The sequence below is a fragment of the Macaca mulatta genome, chromosome 13, assembly GCF_049350105.2.
Source record: "Macaca mulatta isolate MMU2019108-1 chromosome 13, T2T-MMU8v2.0, whole genome shotgun sequence".
NCBI lineage: Eukaryota > Metazoa > Chordata > Mammalia > Primates > Cercopithecidae > Macaca > Macaca mulatta.
The window spans coordinates 84,748,108-84,766,274 of NC_133418.1; the positions used below are offsets into that span (position 1 = coordinate 84,748,108).

Consider the following 18,167-nt stretch of genomic DNA (forward strand, 5'->3'; position numbering starts at 1 on the left):
ATAGGCTTTTGCAGCCTCTGCTATTCTAAACACTGAGGCTATTCTTCATTAGTCAGTGAAGGAGACTTGTATTTGCTACAAAGAAGTTTCCATTTCAGAATGTTTCCAACTAAAGACCATGCTTGTTTGCATAATCATAACAGTGTTTGATGTCAATACTGTTGTTCTGAGCCTAACATCTGCTACCCTTTATATAACTCTGGAGTTTCAAAATCAACAAGGTCTTAGATTTCCTGAGGCCTTAACAAACCCAGCATTTATTATATTATTCTTTTCAACCTTTCTAGAGTACCGTGGACAAACTCATTAAGAAGACAAACCTGGCCCTTGTGGTTGGGACAAACAGCTGGAGAGAACAGTTCATTGAAGCTATCACTGTTAGTGCTGGTGAGTGCCTTTCTCTGCATATTATAAATTACAACTGACCAGTCTGAGCTGAGTTTTCCTACTGTGACTACTTGGTCTATGGCAAAGCACCAAAGGGCTTCCATGGCAAAATTAAGAGAGAAATAAGTGTATTTGTTACATGTATGCACATTTTAAAGACTAAATTGACTATCTAGATGAAGCAAATGTCTTCAAACATGACATTTTTCTCCATCTATATTGCATCTTTCTCTCTGGAAATAGACAAGATAAATTTAAAGCGTTTTGTGTCTCTAATTCATGAATAGCCAATCACTAGGCTTTGTCTGGAAAATTTCCTGTAAGCAGCGCAAAGGTGGCCAAGTGAAGATCAAGAAGAAAGCAGCAAAATCCTAGGTGGAAGGGGAAGACATTAAGACACTTGACCACGACCATCTGCATCATTTTACACTCTCTTCAACAACATTTAACAAATACATGTTTGCACTGGCTCTAGAAATAGAAATAGAATTACATTCTGTTTCTTTTTGCACAAGCAAAGTACAGAGTTTTATTTAGGAAGATCCTACAAAATGATGTGTTTTTCAAACTCAAGTAGTCAGAAACCTGAGGGAATTAAATACAGAGAGAAGTGTCCTCTTCCTGTATTGTCAAACCCTGTCCATTATTTGTGTGATTGTATAACAATAGAGGAAAGTCCCTCTTAAAGATTCATGAAAGCAATGCTGTCTTCAGATTTTTTTTTTCCCTGTTCTTCTGCTCCATCTACACTGGCTCTCTTTAAAGATCCCTGCAGGCTCATCTTCTGCAGTTGCAACTAATTAACAAAGGTAGAGTTTCCTAAATACGTAGTGATTCCCAAGCTGTAAAATTTGGAAACTGCATCACTATCATATGGGCCATGATTTCTACCCCAACTCCCTCTTTCCAGTCTTCCACAGGGTAATTTGACACATCTCCCAAGTGCTGTGGGAACAGAGGGTAGTAAAAGTTTTATGCCTGTTTGTTATTAGTGCTGTTTATAATCTTGCTTTGGTTTCTTGCAACTGAGTATACAGTGGGAATTTATGAATATTAAATCGTGGGTAACTGCTCAGGAGAGTGGATTTGGAATTTGCATATAAGCTCTAATAGAAGGAGGGGTAAACTCCCTTTTATTTCTGTTTTTCTATAAATCTAAGATTAATATGTGAGGCATGAACTATACTCCCTCTTCACAGAACTAAGCAGACAAAAATCGCTAGAATAAGAAACTGCTGACGAAGCCAATAGTAGAAAATATTAAAAATAAACTCTTTTATGGGCCTTGACATGTTAGAATTGAAACATTAAAAGCATCCTAAGCCTTATAGTGAACCATTTCTAATAATTTCTAGGTTTTCTTAGCTGCAGGTATATGAGCGTCTGTATAACAACCATAAGCTGGTCATCATTCCTTCGTTTTTCTATGTCAACTATTGTTCTTGGTGCAAGGCACATGACAGCCAATGAAACAAATACCCCCGCCCAAGTGGAGCTTACAGTCTACTGGAGGATACAGTAAATCAGATAGATACATTAAAATAAAGTGTATTTATGATGATAAGTTTGTCATGGAGGAAAGCAGAGCTGTGGAGGGGAACAGGAAATACACATAGGGTCTGCAATTTCAGAGAGATGGCCGAGATGACCCCATCAATAGACATATTAGGCCAAATTTGCTTTTCTAGCAGTGGAGTGGTTTACTCTGGTTCATTCACAGAGTTCTGTGACTCTCAAGAACAAGGAAACATTTTATGACCAGTCTACGGCAATAGAAAAGGGAAGCTTTAAACAGTGAGTGGGATTATGCTGCCAACAAGGCCAGTGTCATGTATGTGATTCTGGTGAGAATAGGTATACAGAGAAACAACTATAAAGATGTTAATGCTGCCTTACTTCAAAGAGGTAGATTTCGACTTGCAAACACTTTCATATGTTGTGTTTCATGAAATCCTTTTAACGCTATAATTATCATTATCTTACTGAGGAAGAATCTGAGTCTGAGACAGGCAACATGTCCTTAGAACATAGCTCAGATCCTATATCTAATGAAGACTAGTCCAGTGTGCTATCTACTGCCCTTTAGAAAGAAGGAAATTCCAAAATGAGGAAAACTGCTCCCTACTCTCACAGAGAGACTGGCCACATCACATTACCTGCGGCCATGGTGTCATCATTTCACGATGGCACTAACTCCTGCCTAGATCTTTTGAAGAATTGTTAATAACTGAGATGCGAAGCCTCTCAAGTCTTCTTGTCATACAATATATTGTGCTTTATGTTTCTAAAAGACTGCTTGGAAATAAGGCACAATTGCTTAGAAATTCTCAGGCTGCCGGGTAAATCGACCTTATTTACAATTTTGAGAGACGACATACCAGAAAAACAAACCCATGTTTTAAAAGCACCAAATTATACTCAATTACATGAAGGGCAGTTTTAAAAGTTCATTATTTGTCATTATGATTAAATTTAAGTGTCTAAAGAATGTCAGTATTTTTAGGCTATTACATAGGCAATAAAATTTGTAAAGCAGCATTTATTGAAGTCAGACTTTCATTGGATTTTAAAATTTCATGGCTAAATAGTTGAGAGTCAGAAATATTTGCCTTATTACAAATATTAAATTGCTTTTAAAGGGCTCTGAGAGGTTCCTTTGCAATTTTCTGTACAAAATTGATTCAATATATCTCACTAAACAAAAATAATAATTTTGTAAATAGGGGTTTGCTTTTCTTTCTCAGTAATTGTATTCAAACTGGTTTCAAAGTCAACCCTGTGGCAATCTTCTTGGCCCTCTGCTTTTTCCAAATTTCATAGCTCAGTACTTGGGCCTCCTATGACCATAATGATTCTGCAAACCCAGTTCTTATAATTCCATAGTTGAAGAGTTAAAGGATTTATGAGAATCCAGAGATTAGGAAGGGATTAAGCAGTTACATCCTGGCAGTTCTCCTTCTGTTTCTTCCTGGGTTGAACACTAGGAGCAGTGGGTTCTGCAGTTCAATGGCGTCAAAGGCTTGCAAGGCAAGTCCCGTACCATGAGGTGCTGTTAAGATGTGCCAGCAATATGCCCTTCTCCACGAAGCCTGCATTCACTGTCCAGTTTGAATTGTTCCCAAATCTCTCTCCTTCTACCAGGGCAGAATGGTGGGTTGACTTTAAAAAATTGTGTGCCAGCTGAGATATCAAGGGAAATAGGTGTGTCAGAGAAAAGGGCAAACATTAGCTGGATAAAGGGAACCAGGATGCCGATGCCAGTTCCACGACCACCGTATTGTTCTTCACAACAGCTTTGGGCAGAGGTGAGGCAAAGGAGAGAATGACTGCAAGGCTGGCTTTAGAGACAGATGTAGGTTTGTGTTCCTGTCCTCCAAAACCTCCCTGGGCGACTCCAGGAAGATTACTACAACTCAAGATCTCAGTTTGCTCGTATATAAGGTAGAGATAACTGTGCTTCATTCATGGAGCTGCCATAAGGATTAATTTAAACAGTGTGCATTTTCACAAAGGCCATCTGTACATGGAAATACCAAAGTTGGCTGTTTGGGAGGCAAATCTATTATAGAACCTATAATAAAATATTACCAAATTTTGTGCAAATGCAGTTAATTCAATTTAATCACTGAAATGGCTATGGGACTAAAAACACACTGGTTAACTTCTTTCTTTCATTTTATAGATAAGAACACTGAGATTCAGAAAAACGATGTAACTACTTGCTCAAGAAGGAAAACTGTTAAGGGGCAGTGCCAGGGAAAAAAATCAGCCCAACAGGCTCTCCGGCATGAAGGGTGCACTTGCTTGCTGTGCCTGAGGCCTGAGTGAACACACATGCACAAACACACATGTAGAACACATGTATACACAGGTACAGAGACATGCATGCATTGTGCAAACGCACATGAATACAGACACACACATACAAATACACACAAATCAGGTACACGGATACACAAAATACACATACATAGACATTCACATTCACATTATATAGTAGGCATTTGTTTGGATATTGGAGCTGCAGCTTGAAATAGAAAGGATTTTTTTCCTCAGTATTTGTTGGGTCTCCTTATAGTCTAGTACATAAGTTCCTTGGGGACAATGCCAGTCAGTTCCCTAAACAACAAAGGGAAGAATTTGTTTTCCTAGGTGCACCAATAGGCTTCTCCTGCCTAGTAATTTGTGACATTCTTTGAAGTCAACACACACCTCCCTCTTTTACCTAATATTAAATATCCAGCATTAAAGAGTTTCCTGAAATTGTTTTACTTTTGACATATTCATTTGCATATCAGACATAGTATGCATTGGCATCTTTATAATGAAAGAATACTCAAAAGTGAACCCCCCCAAAAAGTCCAGCAGTCTTGGTTTTGTCACTTACCAACTGTATAACCTTGGCAAAGAATTTAACATTTCTGATTTTTGGTTTCATCATCAGGAAAAGGAGGGATTTGGACTAGTTTAGCTCTAAGATACCATCCAATACTGAAACGTGGGAGCTCTGTTGATGCCCATTATAGTCCTGCAGTAGCCTTGACGGGGATTGTGCTTCATGGCCCGTCTGATTTTGACAATGGAAAAGCACACTTTGCCCATCCCCTGACTTGCCTAAACTAAATATTCAGCACAATAGCAGCATACACTTCACTTCTGTTCTTCTGGAAGGAATGGGATGAGAGGAGAGTCAAAGTTTAGCCTCAAAGAAAGCCAAGTGAGATGATGATGATTCAGAAGTGCGTATCTTCCTGTTACATAATTGGAACTCAGGAACGCCAGTGGAATCTTCTACAATACAAGGGAAGATATTCAACACGAGGCCCAGCTGGTGCATGCAGCTGACCTGTCCACACTCACTACACTTTACAGCAAATTAAAGTGACCCAGTTCCAGCTAAATAAATAATAAGTAGAGGGCATGTCACCTTAGCCCACCAGTCCAATATGAACACTAGTTCAGTTTAAAGGATGCTTCTGTTATCGGTCCATCCACGCATGCTCTGTGGATTAATATCCTCAATTAAATTATTTAATATACTGTCAACTCACTGGTCCCCGGACAATAATTCACTTGACTAATTGGCAGCCTGAAGACTAATCTACTCTAAAACTCTTAATAAAAATGGTACCTCAAATGAGTTTCAAGGGATTGCCATGAAATCTGGTCTAAGCAGGAGTCTTTTCAGCATCTCGTCTGTTATTGAACATCATTACTATGGGCAATATTCTCATTACTTAACCCTTGTGATAACCTTAGGTCATCTGAAAATCCAATTTAAGCAGTTAAAAATTCTGCTAGGGCCGAGCACCGTGGCTCACGCCTGTAATCCCAGCACTTTGGGAAGCCGAGGTGGATGGATCATGAAGTCAGGAGATCGAGACCATCCTGGCTAACAAGTTGAAACCCCGTCTCTACTAAAAATACAAAAAATTAGCCAGGCATGGTAGCGGGTACCTGTAGTCCCAGCTACTTGGGAGGCTGAGGCAGAATGGCGTGAACCCAGGAGGCAGAGCTTGCAGTGAACTGAGACTGCACCACGGCACTCCAGCCTGGGCAACAGAGCAAGACTCCGTCTCAAAAAAAAAAAAAAAAAAAAAACTCTGACTCACTTTTTGCTTAAATAATGTTACCATTTGGCTTCTATGACATGGCTGGTACTTTGTAGGCATTATTTCTGTTTTTCCCAGCTATATTCTGAGCTATGTTGTTTTTCCCAAAGGTTACAACAGTGGATCCTGAGGCCCAGAGTGGTTACATAACTTGTGTAGGGTCACACAACTAGCAAGTGGTTAGCTGGAATATGAAACCCCATCATTGTGAGTCCAATGCCAGTAGGCTTTCAACTTGATCCTAGGTATTCCTCTTACAACTTTAGTTTAGGTCTCAAGAGCTCACATTTCAGATGAGTTAATTCAGGACAAAAGGGATGAAGTTAACAAGTCTTTTAATCTCAGTTACACATGGGGAAGGTAAGGGTTTGGAAATGAGTGTGCAAGCCTGGGACAGAAGTGCAGAAAGATCAGGAAGAAGAGAATCAGTCCTAGAAAGCAGGTAGGCTCCATTACTGGATTTCCTAGAAAACCCAGACTAAATCCCATCATAAAGAATGCAGAGGGACTTCCAAATTGTTTTTGTGATGTAGGAATTGTATTTATATCTGGAGCTAGAAATTGTGTCAGGTCTTATGAAACAAAATGGAATCAATGCCCAGCCTTTTCTCCAAGCTCCTGGTCTTTTTCTGTGATATTATTAGTTATCTAGGTAAGTTGTTTCATGCTTAGAATCACTGGCATGCTTGAAAAAAAGTAGGAACAAAGGTCAAGTAGCAATTATTTGAAACCAACAGGAGATATGAACAACACTGCTGCCATCCAACTTAGCTTTTATTCCTTGTTTCAGTGTAGAGCTAAAATATTCCCATTCTCTGTGATAGACAGTGCATATAACATGGATGACAAAGTGTTTAAATTCTTTGTTGGAATCTTTGTCTTCTCTAGATACTTGAATTCAATGGTCAAAGAGCCACCAGTTAGATATGCGGCTCTGGACAAGACCTCTAACCTCCCCTGTGAGTTAATAGGATTAGAAGAGATGACCTTGTGAGTTGTCTTTGGGACATGGAAATACTAAAGGGTCTCTTAAAGGACCCTTCATTGCCATAAATAAAATGCCAACTTGCTTTCCGTGTAACTGCTAGTTGAAATGTACAGTTCTAATTTATCACACAAATTACTAATTATTTTACCTCACAGGCATCTTTAAATTATCCAATTCATCCTTATAAATGATAATTTTTTTAAAAATGTAAGCTAGTTCATTTCATTTAGGACATTTACTCAGTTTGAAATGTACTGACAAAATGGAAATTTGAAATCTCAGGGAGAGTCTCTCTTCTATTTTTTTAAAAAAGATGGGGTCTCCTCCGTTGCCCGGGCTGGACTGCAGTGGCACATCATAGTGGCATGTCATAGCTCACTGTACCCTTGAACTCCTGGGCTCAAGTGATCCTCTCGTGTCACCCTCATGAGTAGCTGGGACTACAGGCAAGCACCACCATGCCTGGCTTCTATTTAATTATTACACATCCAGCTCTTGCTGAGTGTCCCACCCAAGCTGCCACCCTGCACTTCTTGGTAGACCCATCTTATTCAAAACCGCAGAGGAGGTCAGGTGCAGTGGCTCACACTTGTAATCGCAGCACTCTGGGAGGCTGAGACTGGCAGATCACTTGAGGCCAGGAGTTCAAGACCAGCCTGGTCAACATGGCAAAACCCTGTCTCTACCAAAAAATATAAATAAATAAAATTAGCCGGGCGTGGTGGTGCACACCTGAAATCCCAGCTACTAGGGAGGCTGAAGCACAAGAATCACTTGAACCTAGAAGGTGGAGGCTGCAGTGAGCTGAAATCATGCCACTGCACTCCAGCCTGGGCAATGGAGCAAGACTCTGTCTCCAAAAAAAAAAAAAAAAAAAAAAAAAAAAACCTGCAGAGGTAGTATCCAAACCACAGGTCTCATGCCTGTTCTTCTGCCTCACATTAACTCTATTTATCTGTTGTTTTACTATGTTGGAGGTTTTTCTAACCTGTATTCATTGCATATAAACAGCTATATATTGGAAGGTTGTTTGCTTCACCAGAATTTATGTAAGAGAGTGATACGAAAGATTCAGGTACCTTTCAAACAATACATGCTTTCTGTGAATGTCTTGCCCCCAATAAAGAATTTCCTTTTTATTAATAAAAAGAAAGAAATTTAGGGCTCTAACTTTAATCAAGATGCAATACCTACCTTAGAATACATGTTAAATACATGTTTAATTATACTGACTTCACAATATGTCACTTAAGACATTTGATGCTTAAAACATACTGTTTAATGGTCACGTTAAGTGAATTCAGTAGCCCTTCATCCTTGATTAGAATTGGATATCACAAAGTAAATCTTAAAGTTCTTATCAGAGCCTCTTTTAAAACTGCCCTCATTGGAGTATAACTTATCTGTAATTTTAATTTTTACCTTTAATGTATAATATTTGAAAGCTAGTATTTTATCTTTTATAAAACCTCACAATGCCACTCACTAAACTTTAAAGAAAACATGATAAATTCCTAATCTAAAGAGAAGCTTTTTTCCCCTAGAAAATTAATTTTTGTCATCTTGCAACTGGAAGATCATAACTATATAATTCAATGGTTTCTAAATTGCTTTGGCCATTGGAAAGCATAGCCTTTTTTTTTTTTTTTAATCTACGTGTTCAAAATTCAGTCAACTCAGGTGACTAAAAGCATCCTTTATTTCTGCTTCAGACTTTTTTTTGTCCTATTTTTGTCTTAAAATATCTTATGCTCTATTAATAGGTACAGATCTGCTCAAGTCCTCTTAGACATAGGAAGAATCTAAATTTGAAAAAAAAAAACAACAGCAGCAAATCTGCCCTTTTCATCACTATTTCTCTAACACCTAAGACAGTGCTTGGCAATAAGGTGGGCTTGGCAATCCTGTGTCTTTGTTTTATAAAGAATGAATACATTTATTTGTGAATTAAAGTTTTCCAATCCCTACATAACTGGATTAAAAGACATCATCATACTGTGTCTGATCTAGAGAACAATCTACATAAATCCATACACACACATACACATGCCATGTTTCAAAAGAAGTTTGAGACATTTGTTTTCTCTATGTCAAACTTCATATCACTTGACATGGAGATGTGAACATTCACATATATGTACACGTAAGATATATTTATCTGTGTATGTGCAAATTGCACATGCCAATATAAAATGACATTTTCTGTCAATGTTCTTAAGTATTCCTAGTAAAATTTCACTGTTACGTAGTTGATAATTATGATCCTAAGAGGAAAAGCAGAGGGCGTGAGTAAGAAGAAAGAGAGTAAGTTCCAGAGAGAAACTACTTATGGGAGATATTCTAGGGACATACTAGTAGGTGAGCAGAGCAGATTTAGGATATCTATCGATCTAAAAATGCAGCAGTAGCAGGAGAAAATGTTGAATCAGGTAGCTACAATTTCCACTTCCAGAACAAGGCAGGCCAGAAACACAGGTGGGAGCACGAGAGGGTGGGAGAAAAAAAGCAATTATTTTCTGGCCCCTGGATATGCTTTAGCTGATATTTCTGAAAAGAATATTGGCTCGTTGGGCTGTTCTTCTCTTAAATTGCGTATTATAAAATCTTGAGGAAAACACCATATTGAAGGGTTCCAGAATGATTCAGCACTCTTATTTGTAAGCCCGAAGTCGTGTCTAATGTGGCTTTGTCTGGGGCGGCAGCAGCTCTGCTCTGCAAACAATGCACCATCACTGGGTCCAAGAGCTCTTTTGTTGGCATGGGCTACTGCAATGTGAATACAGTTTTAGTTGTTGCTTGCAAATCAATGCATGAGGGGACTTTTCATCCCCAGTCGGGAGCCTTCGTATACTGTTTTCAGTAGGGGAAACACTGCAGCCTAATCCAAAGAAGTGGAAGGAGAAAACATAGTCACCCTCCACCACGTACAAGCACTCTCCATAGGCAGAGAGAAGCCACATAAAAATGACTGGCAGCATTACTTCTTGCTGTTCACAGTCTGCTCTCTTGATAAAGACCTTGTCTTTCCAACTCCTGCAATGAAAAGCCACTCGCCTGAACAAACCTTGGCACATACATCCCACCCCATGCTTCTCCCTTGCCTTGCCTTTACCTAGTCAGGTCTGGCTGGGTGTTGTGTCTTATGGCCTGTTACACAGAGCATCTTAGAATCCTGGCAACGAGCTGGAAAGGAGCTGTGATTCTAACCCCCCCTTGCCTTTTCTTTTTTTTTTTTTAAACAAATAAGAACCTGAGAACAGAGAGAGGGGTCTCCTCCAAGATCACGGAGAGACTGTTTTAGAACCCAGGGCTCCTGCTGCACCATATAGCATTGCTCATTTTTCTTCTGGAGTTGTAGAACCAATGCCTTCACTATCAGACACTCCATGTCTGCCCCCTGATGTTACCTACTGACCAGTGGGCTTCTTGGTGATGTGATGCCTTAGTATTAGACAAAGCAAAGACTGAAGCTTTCCTGGCCAACACCTTAGCAGCACTGAGTGAGAGAATGGTCTCGCAATTGGTGAATAGTTGTTTCGTATCCACACAAGCCCCACAGCAGCCTGGTGCAGTAGCTACTCATGAACCCATTTACAAGAAATGGAGAAACAGAAGTTGGGATTCTCACCCTGACCCATGAGGGTGGATTCCCAAGTCAATCCTCTTTCCATCTTGTCACACTTGCCTCCCAAAGTTTAATGCCAGTAGAACATAGGCATATTTCTGTTCCCTAAACAATAGTGCATGAGCTATTTTCTCCGCATGGAATACTTTCCCTCCATACCTGGTTATTTCTCCTCACTAAAGTCTTAGCTCAACTGCTTAGCTCAACGTATCAACTGCTTAGAGGGGTTTCTCACCCTCCCAGTCACCGGATTTCATTGTATTCATAGCTCATATCAATATCTGAAATTATTATATTTGTTATTTGTTTACTTTGATTCCTGTCTCCCCTTGCCAGAACGGAAATTCCATGAGATTGGGGATCTTATTTTTCTGCATTTGCAATACCAAGAACTGTGCCTGACACACAAGTTAGCAATAAATACTTACTAAAGAAATGAGTGGCACTAAGAAAGTCAGTCTTCCAACCACCCCATTCCCTTTGAAGATTTCCTAGAGTTCCAGGTTAGGGGTTCAGCCTGGGCTTGAGGTGCAAAACAGTGACCCAAAATATGTTAGGGTTCAAACCTATAGACTTAATAGAATATGCACCAGGCCTTGACCAAATAAAAAAGATAGGCCACTGACTTATTGATAATAGGAGGGAAAGAGAGATTTTCCAGATGGTTGATATTGAAGAAAAACATCACAACATCATGATGCGTGTTGTGTACTATTTATGAGAGACAAGAAAGCCACAGCAGACAAACAAGATTTTCAGTTCCCACCTTAGCCTACCTACCCTCTAAAAGAAGTGTTCACCCACAGTGAGGGAAGGAGATTCTCCATCTGAATTCCACTAATCAACTAATTTCCCTCAAACCAAAACTAAGTTTACTAAATGTAAGCATATAACTTCTCTTAAAAATACACAAGCATATAACTATTTGTATGTATATAAGCATATACTATTGACTATATGTAAGCATATAACTTCTCTTAAAAGTCTTGTTTATACCTTTTCAATAGCACAAAAGAGAAAGTTGTTTTTGGCTATGCCCATTTTCCAGAAGGAGAAACTGAGGCACACAGAATCTATGAAGTGACCAAGAACAAGTAAATCATGGGACCTTACGGTCAGTGGAGGGCCCTGTTTACTGAGATCTCATTAAAAATCACAACAGAAAGAAGGAAAGAGGAACAGGCAGATGAGGGGTGCCTTGAGCAACTGCCATCACTTTGTATTGTGCAAACTGAAGTCATCATTAGACTATCACTCAATTTGCATCACCACTTTGCTGGAACATCAACTTTCAAACCCTATATTCAGAACAGAGTCCATTCAGGTGATCCTGAGATCAGGCAAAGAGTTATGAGACTGTTATTGTCATTGCTGAAGAGCCAGAGTCCTTTCCGTTTGCTCCCCAGAGAGACAGATGTTTGCCACCAAAATGAGGAGAATCCCACTTCCCAACGGGGCTGAAATAAATCATGAATAGAGGATTTGCCTAAAGATGTATTTTTTAAAATAAAATTCTAGGAAGAATAAAACTGAGCCAACCATTCATTCTCTGAAAGAGCACTATAATATTTTGTGTATTATATCATATCCAGAGAGTTAATTTAAGGAGGAGAGGTATTTCCCAGTTACACTTTTCATAAAACAATGCTAAATGAGCTTACATTTTATCAGAATGAATTTTTGCTGTACAAACTGCAGAGACTTTTCTCTATGGAAACAATGGGTCATGTAATTGTAGCGAGGTGATAGAGTTTTAGATCTCATAAGCAAGTCATTTAAATTCTCTGAGCCTCAGATTCTTCATCTCTAAAACAGAGAAAATAATACCTACTGCAGCAGGCTCCTGGGAGGATAAAGACTAAGTGGGATGTACACTTTTACCTACATGCATAAAAGTAACACTCAGTAAGTGAACCTGAATTCATAGATGAATCACAGCAGCATCTTAAGAGGCTCTGGGCGGTGTTTATGCCCCTCTGCATGAGGAGCAGCCCTGGGTATACATCTACCCTTTATATACATGTTAACATTTTCTAGGACATAACATTTATATGTTTGTTGAAAATTACAGGGTTATCACTGCCCAAACAGTTGCTTCAAGACTCAACTTCCCACACTACAGGAGGCTAATTTAGACACAGCTGCTGATATTTACGAAGTGTTATCAGAGTCCTCAGGCCAGTCTTAGAACCTGGTGTGCCCACATACTACCCACTGTAACTAAACCATCTAAACTGGCAGGTGGTATCTATACTTGCTGAGTATCAATTCTACTCGACAAAGCCTTGTTTCTTAGCTATTCAAGTATACAGGGAATGTTTCTCTATTTCAGGAGCTTGGAATTCTGTCAATCCTACAATTAGTAAAGGGTAAGAGAACACTCTGAATTTCAAGATAAGATTCTTACCCTAACGTGGAGTTATTTTATAAACAACCAAGCTTGGGGCAAAAACACACATGACTAATTATGTTAAACTGTAATTAATTAGGAACATTCAATTCATATAGCGGAATTTTTTTAGGAACAAGAGACACCAATCAGTTTTCAGCTTTAAACAGATTCATTTTGGTAATAATCAAACTTGCATGGAGCTGGAACTCCTTAGTGAATCCATTTTTCATTTTGACAGTGGCTACATTTGCTGAGAAATATTTCTGTCACATTAAATATTTCTTGTGCTATGTTACCATCCCAGCAAAGACCATAATGGCTTAAGCTGGTAAGCATTCTGTTCTTCGTGGATGATTTCATCTAGATATTCATTCATTTCAGCCAGGTTTAAAAGTTATTAATAGACAGTGAGTTGCCTTCTTGAGGCCCTTTCCAATACTGTCACACATCACCTGGCCCAAACCCCTTAAGTAGTAGCAGGATGGCCCACAGATTAGCTGTGGCTTGGAAGAAGCAGGTAGGGATGGCTAATGGAGCCTGTATAGTGTCTTCTCCATTCAAGAACAGTCCAGTAGTCCAAGTTACAAATACCCAGATTTTATGTACAATAGTATTGATATCCAATGCGAGGGATCTAGGTTGTGCACTCCTTATGAGACTCTAATGCCTGATGAACTTTCACTGTCTCCCATCACCAAAAGATGGGACCATCCAGTTGCCAGAAAACAAGCTCCAGGTTCCCACTGATTCCACATTATGGTGAGTACATAATAATAATAGAAATAAAGTGCACAGTACATGTAATGCACTTGAATCACCCCGAAACCATCAGAATTGTCTTCCAGAAAACCAGTCACCGGTGCCAAGAAGTTTGGGGACCACTGGCCTAGGGAATGGGGCCTGGACAAATGAGTAGAACCTAACCGCCCAAGCTGACTGCCAGAGACTCTAAACCTGGATTGAGATTATGAGTTCCCTAATAGCCGAAACTCTCAGAAGTGGCATAAGTAACCATTTGGCAGAGAATTTTTAAAGAAATTCACATTAAGCAGGGGTTGACCTTGGCATAGTCCAAAAGCCTCCTGAAGCTTTAAGTTCAGGTATTTTCTAAAACCCACGTTTCAGTTGGTAGAAGAAAATGCCTACATTTTCTTCTGTGCACTGGCAACTCATAGATCTAGGAATTCAAACCAATTGTTTTTTGAGCTGTCTTTGATAGGAAGTGTCTTTCAATATACTTAGAAGAAAAGTTGTTTACATCATCTACTTTGCATCAGAGAATATGCTAAGTACTTCCCACCAATTAAGTTATAGAGAAATGTTTATTGCACATCTCCAAAATACCAAAAAAAAAAAAAAAAAAAAAAAAAGAGATAAACTCTTGTTTGGGAATCTTTGTGTTACTGAATTTAGTGGCAGAGGCCATTAAGAGTGGGAAGAGATGATAATTGTTTTCTCACTAGACATAAGGTAAAAGCATGTAAAAGGGAAAAGAAAGAGAAAAGAAGTTTCAGATCATTTTATGGGCAAAACAGTAAAAACCGCTGGCCCTTATGGTGTCACATGCATGCACAGTTTCTCACACATACACAACAGATATACACAGATGCAAACTAGGGAACAAAAATGTATCAACTGAATCACCATTCTCAGTTTTATTTTTCTTAGCTGATTGCTAAGGTCTTTCATCGTTTATACTTTATGATTCTCTCAGAACCTTTAAAGCAAAGAGAAACAGAAATATATAACAGGAGAGTAGAATTTGATTTGTAATTACTGTATGTCAGGTTGCAAAAAAAGTCATAATTCTGGAGGATAAAGCCTATTGAGTGCCCGGAAAGAACTGCAAGTCAGACACATCCACAGATGAACAGCAGCATACATTTTCCAGACTGCTTTACATACAGACTTGTGAGGATTCAGGCCACTTTCCCAAATTCAAGGGTGATAAGCTAGAGACAAACCAGGATGTTGATTCAGAACTGGATGGTTGACCTTTGGCAACCAGAAACGGAAGTAAGAACTTGTCATACTCTAAGGGAGAGATTCCTTATGATTCAACCTTAACAAAGGAGATTCTGCCACTTGCCACAACATGGATGGGCCTGGAGGACATTATGCCAAGTGAAATAAGCCAGACACAGAAAGAAAAATATTGCATGGTCTCACTTGTATGTGGAATATGTATGTTTGAAAAGAGCTCAAATACACCGAGATAGAGAATGAAGCAGTGGTTACCATCTTACTGTGGGCAAGTGTTCCCGGAGGCAATGAGAATCATAGGTCATAGGACACAAAATAGCAGATAGGAAGGATGAACATGTTTAGAGATGGAATGGACCACATGGGGACTAAAGCTAATGAAATTGTATTAGAAATGTTTGTTAAATAAGTAGACTTCGACTGCTCTTGTCACAGGAAAAAGTACCTAGATGAGATGATAGATGTTAATTTGCCTCCCTATAATAATTTTACTATCTAAATATATCCCATAACATGACATTGTTAATCTCAAATGTATAGGATACAATTTTAAACAAATGTTTAAATAGAAAAAATAGAGGTTCCAAAACAGTCACACCACGATCCCCTGCTTTTACCTGATCTTTTAATTTCCCATGTTTTCTTGGTCCCCAGGGATCTGAGAAAGAGCTTATGGCTGGCTCTGCCAAAGAAATAAACCACCCAAAAAATCATATCTAGAAAGTATTAGAATACAAATACTAATTATGGCACCTCATATTTTCACATTCCTAGAAAAAAAAAAAAAGGTACCATTGTATCTGTATAACACCAGGCATTAAAAAAACTCTGACTCAAACTTTGAATCAATATGTGATACTAAACTCCCCAACTTTCTTCCATGAGGCATTTTCTATAGTAAAATTTTCCCTGGACTGTTAGAGCAAATGTCAAGTCAGTCACTTAAATTCTATGTGAGATTATTTTAGCAAGTCACATAAATTCTCTGAACTTCAGAATCTTCATATGTATAATGGGATTAATAATGCCCACGTTGTAGGGTTATTTTAAGGATGAAATAAGATCAGGTATGTGAAAGAATTTAGCTCAGTGCCTGTCACTTAAGAGACACCCCACCAGGTTCCCTTCCTGTTTTTCTTTCTTTCTTTTCTTAAAAGCAAGCAGCTTGGGGAAATGAATGATAATGGCTCATTCGAACAGAATATAGATTCAGTGAAATCAGGATACTCACATTGTATTGATTTACTGCCTTCCTTCAGACAAGTAACAATAATGGAATATGGCACATTTGTCTATAAAGAGGCATACCATTTTATAAAGGACTTGAGCATTTCTTCTTCCAGTCCCCACAACAGCTCTGGAAGGTGGGAGTTAGGAAACTCATTTGACAGGTGAGCAACTGAGGCTCGGGAAATTTAAGTGTCTTGCCCCAAAACAAGCTGTCAGAACTATAGAGACTTAAGCCTTCTGACCCAAGTGTCCATTACCTTCCAGCAGTCTCTTTTTCTGGTTCTCAGAGCTCTCCCTGAATCCAAGCCCTGAGCAGGTAGAGACAGAGATGTAAAGAAACCCCTGTTTACTTTAAAAGATATGTGCCAAGCCCAGGGGTTTGTCTTTCACGGTCAGTCATGCTGATGATGCCGTTGCTCTCATGCTTCCGAACTGGAACGGTGCAAGTACTATTACATCAATAGCTGAACTGACGCCCTGTGCACTATCTGCATTTTTAATGATTTGGTTATTTTTGTAGTTATATTTTAAAAGTCCCATGTGTATCAGGGAAGCCATTTAAAAGGCACTAGGAAGGATTAATCAAATATAGGTTATTTTCCATTAGCTGAAAAGAAAGATTCTGAGATATGAGGAATTTACTCGATATTCTGTAAAAGCAAACCCACCAACGTGTCTTTCTTTTCTAACACAGAGAAGGGACTTGGAAGAATTACGTAGCCTCCAGGAACCCTAGGCTGGTGAACATCCACAACCACAGAACAGGCATACTACCATCATCTTTGCTGTCACATAAAAGATGCTCCTAGGATTTTTTAATGTTTCACTACTCTTCCCAAAGAAAGAACAGACTTTTAAGTGTAGTCCAGATGGTGATGGATGAACATAATATTTCTTTGTCCTTTCCCAAGACAGGGTAGTTGTGCACCATGCATGGCAGTCCGTGGTCATTTTTAATATTTAAGTGATGTCTGAGTTGGAGATTAAAATTTATAAAGAGCAGTGAGATCCCAGAGAATCTCACTGGGAGAAAAGGATGGGAGGCCACTTTTCCTTTCAAATGTTATAAAAGCAGATGGGCTTCCCATTCCAGACTTACGCATTAAAACATGTAAGATTCTTTGTGATATTGGAAGCCTACAGGAAGAACTCGCTCTCTCTCTGTCACACACACACACACACACACACACACACACACACACATTTTGCATTAACTGATCATGAAGGTAATTTCAGAGGGCAAAATTAATTTTTGTTTTTAAAAACCTAGAATGTAACCTTAGGACCCAGCATGTTGACTAAACAAATAATTTTGGAGAAACACAGTAACAATCTTAAATGGAGGGAAATAATGATAACTACCATGATAATCATTACCTTGAAATGTTCTCAGACACTTTACAAAGATGATCTAATTATTCCTGTGTACATCTCTCATGGGAAAGGTGTTATTTCCATCTTGAAGACAAATATAATGTCAACTCTCAAGTTACAAGTGACATGTCTTCTGAGAAGCTTCATTATGTGTTTTCTTGCTCATCTCCAAACTAAGAGATTTAGATGCCCCAAATTAAGTAATTCTGTGGAGAAAACGCAGCATAGTTCATGTTTCTGTGAATGATTGATTAAAATGTTTTCCAAAGCATTTTATTCATATGCACTGTCAAATTATAAAATGTTCACAAATATAGAAATTAAAAAGGATGTGATCCAAAATAAATACAACTAGAAAACCTAGTGTTTTTTCTCAACTTTTCTGAGTGTAGGTACCCTTCCCAGCCCCGGTTGGAATGGGGAGTGGGTAAGAGGAGAGGCTGGGAATGGGAATGTATTAATGTGGCTTTCTTCTTCCTTCCTCCTTCAAATAAACCCTGAAAATTTCTTCTCTCACATGAAGTTCTACCTGGAGCTAAAGCGTAGGGTAAAAGAGAAGTGGGAAGAAAAGTAAAA

At 38.9% G+C, this 18,167-nt stretch overlaps 1 protein-coding gene across 17 annotated transcripts in view; it reads left to right on the top strand.

Annotated features, from left to right (window-relative positions):
• Positions 1 to 18,167, top strand: part of SLC8A1 (solute carrier family 8 member A1) — a 493,745-nt gene that overhangs the window by 445,586 nt on the left and 29,992 nt on the right. For all 17 annotated transcript variants that reach the window (NM_001032861.1, XM_015112192.3, XM_015112211.3 and 14 more), the window contains 1 exon segment: positions 288 to 387. In NM_001032861.1, the coding sequence (NP_001028033.1) occupies positions 288 to 387 (100 nt within the window).